Genomic DNA, 9,847 nt, shown 5'->3' with positions numbered 1-9,847 from the left:
AACGATAACTTTGGAATAGTTATTAATTTTTTATCTATCGAATATAATCACTACACATCATATGTCAAAATTTTTTGTTATTCGTGTTGCATGCAATTCACACGGAAATTCGTTTGGAACTGAACTGATTTCTCGATTGTGATAACATTTTAAAGCAGGAGAACTTCAGTTGTAAGTTTAGCATTTTCACGATGCTCAAACAACCACAATTATTTTGCTGGAAGCTATTGCCAATCGTAGTATACAACAAACTGACTTCAAGCTCGCGTGTGCTCGTTGTAATTTCAAAAAGTAGTCCCCACATATACTACCATCATATTAGAACCGATAACATTAAAAGACTCACAAAAGGTTTCGGAGTAATCATTTACTATCAAATAGGAACATGATAATATTTTAATCCTTGTACAGCAACGAAAACGTCCTGTAATTTTTGTTGTTATTGTTGCGGAGGGATATATACACTTTTTTCTCATAACCTCCTTTCGCGCTATTGCAGTGGATATGCGAAATAATGGTGAACGATATACGCGTTCTGATTTATATACGGCTATTTGCAGTGAAACGTAAACAATTCTTGAAGCTACACTGCCTAACGTAGGAATGGAACGACTTTGGTTCAGTTTGGATTGGCTTTCAACCAGTTTCGGGATAACGTAAGCGGTAGCTGTATGTGTTTGCAGTGGCGGGGTGTTGGCAGCAAGGAAGGTTTTGCCTAACATGGCTGCAACGCAAGCTGGAAGCCAACAAAATGAAGTAAAACGTGAGCAAGTGCAAAATGATCAACCTCCAGATTTAAGTAACAGTGTGCTCCAAAATGGTACAGAGAAGAATGGTGGACGCGGAATAACTGGAACTGATAGCTTAGTGAGTACGAAAACAAAAGCATCCGGTCAAAACAGTCTCGCCGTTGAGATGAGTCAATATCGACAGGAGTCAGGTACAGGACCTCCTATTCACAACAGTTCTGGTAATGGTGAACAAAATTCAGGCGTATCGTCTGTAGATAATAACAAAGTTAATACTGACAGTAAGTCTTTCGCATCGAGTGCAGAACAGTGTGTGATTAGTGATCCGACGTATGGCAAAGGTTCAGACAACAACAGCCAGAATTTGCAGAGTTTTGGTTTAGGTTTTAGTGCAAGAGGTAATTACCACCCTGATCAGCATGGTGCAAGTAATACGGTGCAAAACAGTAGTGATACTAGTAGTTTACAACAAAACCCATTTAGTCAGTTTAACACTCAAATAAGGCAAAGTTATCAAGGTTCCAAGCTAATGCAGACTGGACTAATGCATCCGTCACGACCTGCAAGTGTTGGACCCATAATGACTGGACACAGTGGCAGTTACCAGCAACAACAGCAGCATCAACAGAGGTACCAGTCAGGACAAGGCATATCTCAGCCTACTGGACCAACACCTACGTTAAATCAGCTGCTGCAGTCGTCTAACCCAGTGCATCGGTATCAGAACAGTTTTGGCGATTATCGAATGTCAAAATCAAATGAACACGGAGCTGTCAACGTGCCATACAATCAGCCAGCAACACCAGCCTCATCATGGTCTCCTAGTCGGCCAGCAGCATCGTACAGCCCACACCCTCAGCAGTCAGCAACTCCCATACCTCCAGTGATAACTGTAAGTTCTTTTAATGCTTTGCTGGTGTTTGAACAACTTTTTTATTTTTTAAATCATTTGTTTTGTTTATCTGCACTTTCACCAAGCATGCAGCAGTGTGTAAAAAATTTCCCTACTTTTACTGTTTCCAAGTGAATATTTATGTTCCATCTTATAGTAAAAGTAATATTCTAAACATTTAGACTTTTTAAGCTGACAATAACTTTTCTGCTGAAAGTTAAACTGTTTTAATGGATTCAAAACATTGTTGTTGACATTGTTTTGTTTGTTTTGTTAGAAGGTTTTGTTTTGATTTCAGAAATCATAAAACACATAAGATGTTACTTATCTATTTACTTAAATATCACGTCTTCCTGTTAGCTATTGAGAGTTCTGTTATAAATAATGTTATTCAGTTTACAGTGTGGTGTCAGCATTATTTGAGTTCATATTCTTGGAGACGGTGGTGATGAGAAGAGAGGTCAGCTTCAGTTCCCTAATACAAATTATAAGAGTGAAATTTTGAAGAATTTTCACAGTGGTATTTATTTCCCAAGGGTCAGAAACTGTCAGTATGAAAAATGTTAACATAAAAAATCACATACTGGTATCAGTTGTGCTGATTTTCTGCCTTTAACTGTATATTCATCCAGTGTACCATTCATGTTTCTCTGAAACTGAGTAATAAAATACCAATTGGTTTATTATCAGTGATCTTGAAACAGTGATGTAATGATGTGTTTACACACTTTCCCATCTAGATTTGAAGTTACTTATTTACAACATTCATTGTTCATGGTGGGTGTATTCAGTGTTGCACACAGTGGGCAGCTGCTACTGTTTGTTTTCTTCATGTAACAGAGTAGCTTATACAGACTTAGCTGCATCACTTCCAGCATGCAGAGGCAAATTTGTTTACATTGGAGGTGAACAATATGCAGATTGCTCGTATACTGTTTAATTACGTCATTTGGGTGTATTTATTTCCTTTACCATCTTTCTCCCTTTGTTTATGATATACACTACAAAAGTTCAGATATTTGTTTAGTTGACACAACCCCATTTGCTGTTAGCATGGTGTTCTTTTACAATCGCATTTTTTGTCTATAGGGAATTTGGTTACTGATCCTAGTTTCATCAGCTTATTGTAAATGTTTCCTAATATAATTATTTTGTGTGTGAGTAATTGCATATACAGTAAATTTCCGTAGTTGCTCTGGGTAGGTGATATTAAATTCAGCTTTCCCATAATATGATATTAAAAAATGAAGTGTGTGTTTAATGTAAACAAAGGTCATGAATTCATTTGTATACAGACTACTTTTTGTGTGTTTTCATGCATATCACAAAAAGTGTTCCCAGATTATTTTAAATTATTATGAATATTTCTTACAATAATTTATTTATTCACTGGACTTTTAAAATTTCCATAACATTAGGTCATAACACATGGATTACACACATTGGCACAGTACCAAAACACCAACGACATACATACTAATGAGAATTGTGCATTCACACAGCTTGTTGTCAGTTTTATTTCTTTGTTGAAATGAGGCTATGTAGTTTAGTAATCATATGACAAACATAATCCTTAAATTTCTGGAAGTATACATTGCCGCTATGTAGTAGATATTTATTCAACAAAATTTAATATTTAATAACAAAACAATGAATGTTTTGAGTAAATTGCCATCTAGGGACTAAATTATCACTTCCTCTACATGTACAGAGAATGAAAGTTCATACAGAGAGCTGTCTAATAGTAAATATAAATTTCATTTGTTGCCGCAGATATGAATCGTGTTTTTTCCGAAATGATTGCCTTTGAAGAAAATTAATATGTCACATCTAATCATAACAACAAGGTTTCTCCCTGCCTTCCCTCCCCCTCCCTCAGTTTTTTGTGGTCCTTTTCGGTACAAAATGTTTCTTCATCAGAAATGATCAACTACTGTTAATAATTTCAACTGCATTAAATTGCTTGACCCTCCTGATCAATATAATGATAAGAAAATAAGTAATTTCTGTTTATTTCATCACAGCTGAGTAAAATGTTAGCAGGACTGATGTGTGAGTAGCCTGAACGGTAACTGACTGGCTATGAGTTGGCGTAATGGTATTATGCACTTCAGTTAATCCTTTGTGTTTATATAACTGTCTGTTCTGTTGGTCCAGTAGGCTGGACAGTTAGTTTTTTTTTTTTTAATTACAGCAAATCAATATTTGTGATGTTATAACTTTCAAGTACAAGTGCTATTGGGAACTTGAAAAAATGACATCACAAATATTCCAAAAGTGGAATACGTTAAATGGACCACTTATCTCGCCTCTCCTTAAGGTTTGTTTACTGAGCCATCATGACTTATTTGGACAGGGGAAACATCTTTATTCCTTATTTTACTTTTTTGTTTTAAATACTGAATGTAATCACACTTTGGTGTTACATAGTGTATTTTACTGCATGAAAATCAGGACAGTGAGACATGAAAAAAAAATTTAACTTGAAAATCTGTACAATACCTTGTTATATAATTACAATCAGATGTTCTTGTTGTGACAAAATTTGTGTTTACTATTTGGACTTATAAAAATGCCATTAAGGCTTTCAGCATCAACTGTAAGTTATGTTTACTGACACATTACTCATTTCATAGATAGTTACAGGTCGCTTAATATTGACTTACATATGTCATTCAGAGCCCTACATGTTAGGTGTCAGCAATAGTTGTAGATAAGTGTACTTTCAATTCTTTTCCTATAATTTCCTCCTCCTCAAACACAAAGTTAGTGTAGGTATACTTGTATGGGGTTCTTGCATTTAGGTTCTTAAAACAGGTTCTTGTCACTTACTGCCAATTGTTTTATAATTATAATTTTTAGACTACAGAAAGCAACATTAAACATGTTTGAGAGATTTGTGAAGGTGTGAGTGCCATTTGTAAGTGAGGCTATTTATAAAGAAGTGGTCCATTTCGTGAACAGTTGTTATGTTCAGGATATTTGTCACAAAATTAGTTCTCGGCACAGTGAATGATAGGTGACCATCCACATAAGCAAATGCAATTTGACTACATTGAGTGCAACTGCAGTGACAAATTATTAATCAGTGTCATTCAAATACCACCTTATTTGACCATTCAAAACAACTGAAGCTGGGATAACCACTGAACTGTGTAGTGGGGAAAGGAGAGCCAGATTCTAAATCACTGGATAGATTCTGAGAATGTATGGATTCTGTATGATGTAAGATAGGGGACCAAGAAGCATGTGTAATCTGTCTTATAGATTTCTCATATTCGTGGAAACCATGTTATTTTCATACAACTACAGAAACTGCAAAAATAAGATAAATAAATAAATAAATAATTTTAAAAAATAGGCTTTTCATTTTTATGAGACTTTTATTGACAAGAGAGCTTTCCAGAGGTAGTCAGTGAATTCCAGGAATGGTTCAACATTATATGGAGGGCTGGTTTTAAAATATCCCTCCGCCACATGGTGTAAGCTGGTTTGCAGAGTATAAATGTAAAACGGAAAGTGCCATCACACTTCAATCTAAGGATACATTATTCAAGCACAGTGGCCACAGCAGTAAAATTACGAGTACAAAGTGAAGGAGACTGGTAGTACATTTTACTACACAAAAACTCTGAATAAGCTAAAATGGAAGGGCATCTAATAAGAAGAAAAATTGAATATTCCGATACCACACCATTTGCTTTGATCCTGACATTATTGGTAATTCATTGAAGTACAATATGCATAAAATGTACATCATTATAAGAACTATAGCTATTCGCATGACATTACCTATGACGGCTTGTCTGACTCGCAACCAAACTGTCATGTTTCAGCTTAAACTAGACTTTGGCTTACAGTACAAATCATTAAGTCAGTTCAGCAAAGGTTTTGTATTAATATGTGTTGGCTTAGATGACTCACTACCAAACTGCCACCCTCCAACGTAAACTATACCTCTAACTAACAAACATATCAGAAAAATAATATACAAGCAAGATAAATATTGCCACTGTTCTGTTGTATCTCTGTTTACGTATGTCATTGCACATAACATCATTTCATCACGGTTTAAAGAAACATCAGGTATTGCCAGGTTCAACCCATCCCTAAAAATGATATAAGCTGTCATCCTCCACGCATCATGTGGTGGCTTGTTGGCTACGAATTATGTCTTATTCCTACAAAAGTGTTCACATACCATTTTTGAACTGATGGTTTTTTTTTTCAATTATTGTTAATGAAAATTCAGAAAAGGTAGTCATGTTTATTTTGTTGTGTTCAATTGCAAGCTGCCACTATGCTAACCATTCTTGTACAGTATAGGTGAGTGTTTTGGATGTGAGATATATATATTGCCTTTTAATGTGATGCAAACAATAGTTGAAGCACATCCTGTCCAACTGTTAGACAGATTTGAATGGTATGTTTTTCACATCACTGTCGCAAATTTTGATTGCAGACAAGAAAAAGTGAGTTACGCACTGAGGTGACAAGTCGTGGGACGGTGATATGCACATATACAGATGGCGGTAGTATAGTGCACATGAGGTATAAAAGGGCAGTGCTTTGGCAGAGCCGTCATTTGTACTCAGGTGATTCATGTGAAAAAGTTTCTGCTGTGATTGTGGTCGCACGACAGAAGTTAACAGACATTGAACGTAGAGTAGTAGTTGCAGCTAGATTTATGGGGCATTTCATTTCGGGAATTATAAGGCAATTCGGAAATACGGAAGCATCCGATCCCGCCCGTCTGCTTTGACCCATGACGTCACAAATATGGCGGAAACGACAATAAACCATGATTCCAATATTGTGCATATAAAGTTGTTACATACACAATATGAGGACGAAAATACGTCAAAAAACAAACACACACATGTTCCACAAAATATATAGCTCAGCAGCAGCTCCCGATCTCATAAATTGGGATCAAACACTTCCCTTGACCGATATAGCTCAACAGTAGCTCCCGATCCCATAAATTAGGACCTAAAATTTCCCTTGACCTATATAGCTCAAAAACATCTCCCGATACCAATACCAACATTCACAGCCGCACATTAGGATCGAACACTTCCCCTGACCTGTTATCCTTACGACATCTCCACATACAGCCGTCCCTGGTTCGAGACGCCGGAACTTTAAGTAAGCCTCATTTCTTCACGACATACTGAACACTTCATGACTTCATCAAAAAATCCGAATAGGCCTAGTTGAAGAAATTTTAATAGAGACAACGCACTGTCCCCCATAGTAGCCGACAACCGAAAACTGTTGACCCTGTCAGTCATATCCATATCTACCAAAGACATAAAAAAAGCAATTTACCAAAATTCACACACGACGCCACACTCGCAAACTAAACCAAAAACATTACCTAACACACCACCAGAGAGCACCACCGATCACATCAAAACGACACCTACAAACACGCCACTCTCACAAACTAAATTCCCCGCTGTCGCGACGTCGCACACCCCAACAGCCTTACGTCACGGGTGGGATCAGACTCTTCGGTCGACCCGGCAATTCAATATTCCAAGATCCACAGTGTCAGGAGTGTGTGAAGAATACCAAATTTCAGTCATTTTCTCTCACCACAGAAAATGCAGTGGCCAGTGGCCTTCTCAAAACAACCAAGAACAGCAGTGTTTGTGTAGAGTTGTCAGTGCTAAAAGCCAAGCAACACTGCAAGAAAGAACCACAGAAATCAGTGTGGGCTGTACGACGAACATATCCATTTGGACAGTGTGGTGAAATTTGGCATTAATGGGCTATGGCAGAAGACACTAAAGTGAGTGCCTTTGCTAACAGCATGATATCCCATGGAGCGCCTCTCCTGGGCTCATGACCATGTCAGTTGTACCCTAGACGACTGAAAAACTGTGGCCTAGTAGATGAGTCTCAATTGCTGTTGGTAAGAGCTAACATTACAGTTTGAGTGTGACCCTGACTCTACAAAACCATGGATCCAGGTTGTCAACAAGGCACTGTACAAGCTGGTTGTGGCTCTGTAATGGTTTGGGCTGTGTTTACATGGAATAGACTGGGTCCTCGTTATGCTCAGCTACTTGGATACCATTTGCAGCCACTCGTTGATTTCATGTTCCCAAACAACGATGACAATGCATCATGTCACCGAGCCACAGCTGTTTGCTATTGGTTTGAAGAACATTCTGGATAATTCGGGCAAATGATTTGGCCATCCCGATCACACAGCACAAATCCCATCAAAATTCCTAGGTCATAATTGAGAGATCAGCTTGTGCACAAAATTCTGCACCGACAGCACGTCTGCGATTGCAGATGGCCATAGGGGCAGTGTGGCTCTATATTTCTGCAGTGGACTTCTAATGTCTTGTTGAGACCATGCCGCTTTAAGTTTCTGCTCTATGACGGGCAAAAGGAGGTCCGACGTGACATTATGAGGTACCCCACAACTTTTATCTCCTCAGTATATTTAAAATTCACATTCTGAGAATAGAATTTTCTGTGTGTTTTAGTGTATAATAGAATTTGACTTAGAGGTGGAGTAACTTGATACCAACTTTGTGCTGTGTCTTGTCTTGTTTTTCCCTCTCAAAGGAAGAACTGTTTTCGATTAAGCCATTAATTTGTCCATCACTTCATTGAAATCCAGTGGCAGAAGGTTGTAATTGTAGAAGTTTAAACTGAAAATTAGCATAACAGTTCGATGGTAGCATGAAAAGGGTTTTATTTGTGTTTACAAAACCACCCTGTTTTAGTTAATGTAACACTTCTCTAATATGATACACCAACTACTTGTTACTTTACAAACTTTTACTAAGCATATGTTGTGAATTATTATTCATGTTCAAGTAATTTTTAATAAGGTGAGATTAGGTTTAGCAATGGCCATGTGAATTCCAAATGTAGGAAAGAGAAAGATGGCTCTGGTCATTTAAAATACAGTACTGATGTATATGTCATATTTTTAGACTTTTAGATTGTAGATGATGTCAGTAGGAATGAAAGACAAAATACACAAGGCAGGTGTGTTGTCATTGCATTTTCTGAGGGGGCACCTAAACCCTGTGCAACATTTAAGAGTGGTTATGCCAAAAGTCTGTCGTTGGTACATCAGTTACAGTAAAAAAGGTACTGCTAGGTTCAGCTGCCATCGTAAATGATATTTACATTACTGGGACTGTTAGCTAGGACTGTGACAGTCAATGAAAGAGCAGTGAATCATAGCCAATTAGATTTGGAGAACAACAACACATGTGTATCAACACTACCTGGAAAGTCTCTCGCTGTGGACTACAGAAGTTACCCACCCACATGAGTAACTCTGCAAACCACGTGTCACAAAAATTAGTGTCAGTATAGAAATACTGCTATCAGAATTTGACACAGCAGGTACAATGGAATCTGCCCCCTAATGTGTTGGAGCTTATGTTGATGTGATTAAAATAGCCTTCAACTCTTGATGTTTAGCTATTAGATGAGGAGGAGAGAGTCTGAGAAATCAGCTTCCCTTTCTGTGTCATCAATGGCAGAGCTGTTGTGTGCCCTGTTGCCATGTCATCGGTAAACATTATAATGTTTTGTCGAGTGTGAGTTGCATCGATGTAGTGCAGACACCACGTGCTGTCGACAATAATCCACTTGCTCTTTGGTTAGCAGTTGGAAGTTACTTCATCACACTATAATAGTAGAGGAAATGTGAATTGAAAAATTCATGAATTGATTTAACCCGTGAGCTAGATAGATACACACCTGAGGGAAACAAAGTCCTCGTATCAGAGGTGTTTACGTATGATGAATTGGGGAGCATTCTACAGATATGTTCTTCACTGACCAAAAATACAGTATCTCACTATGCCTGTGGAGTCTCAGATTGCTTCATGAGGACTTTTACCCATGCTTTAGGTCAACTGTCCTTGAAAAATAAGTGAGCGTGTATGGGATAATTTGAACTGGGATTTATGTGGCTTTACCCCTGCTATGTCCCAGTTTTCATGAGTTGCCTGGACTGTGGTTATTATGCATAGTATACCCACAAACATATATTGTTTTAATCCTCTGGTTCTCTTTACCACGCCAAGTCATCTTTGTCATGAGGGTAGCATACTTCCTGTTGTACATGTAGCATTTTGATGCACTACTCATGTGAGTTACAACATGAATGCTTCCACTGCTGTTTTTTGCCAGTTATATTGAATTAACTCCATGTAATAAA

At 37.7% G+C, this 9,847-nt stretch overlaps 1 protein-coding gene across 1 annotated transcript in view; it reads left to right on the top strand.

Moving 5' to 3' along the window:
* Positions 1–498: 498 nt before the first annotated feature.
* LOC126184344 (trithorax group protein osa-like) overlaps positions 499–9,847 on the top strand; it is a 395,921-nt gene continuing 386,572 nt past the window's right edge. Inside the window, 1 exon segment of the mRNA XM_049926723.1 lies at positions 499–1,641. Within this exon segment, the coding sequence (XP_049782680.1) occupies positions 721–1,641 (921 nt within the window). The 5' untranslated portion in view covers positions 499–720.

The sequence above is a fragment of the Schistocerca cancellata genome, chromosome 4 (genome assembly GCF_023864275.1).
Source record: "Schistocerca cancellata isolate TAMUIC-IGC-003103 chromosome 4, iqSchCanc2.1, whole genome shotgun sequence".
Lineage (NCBI taxonomy): Eukaryota > Metazoa > Arthropoda > Insecta > Orthoptera > Acrididae > Schistocerca > Schistocerca cancellata.
The sequence above is the reverse complement of the archived record's forward strand: the minus strand, read 5'-3'. Positions and strand labels throughout refer to the sequence as shown.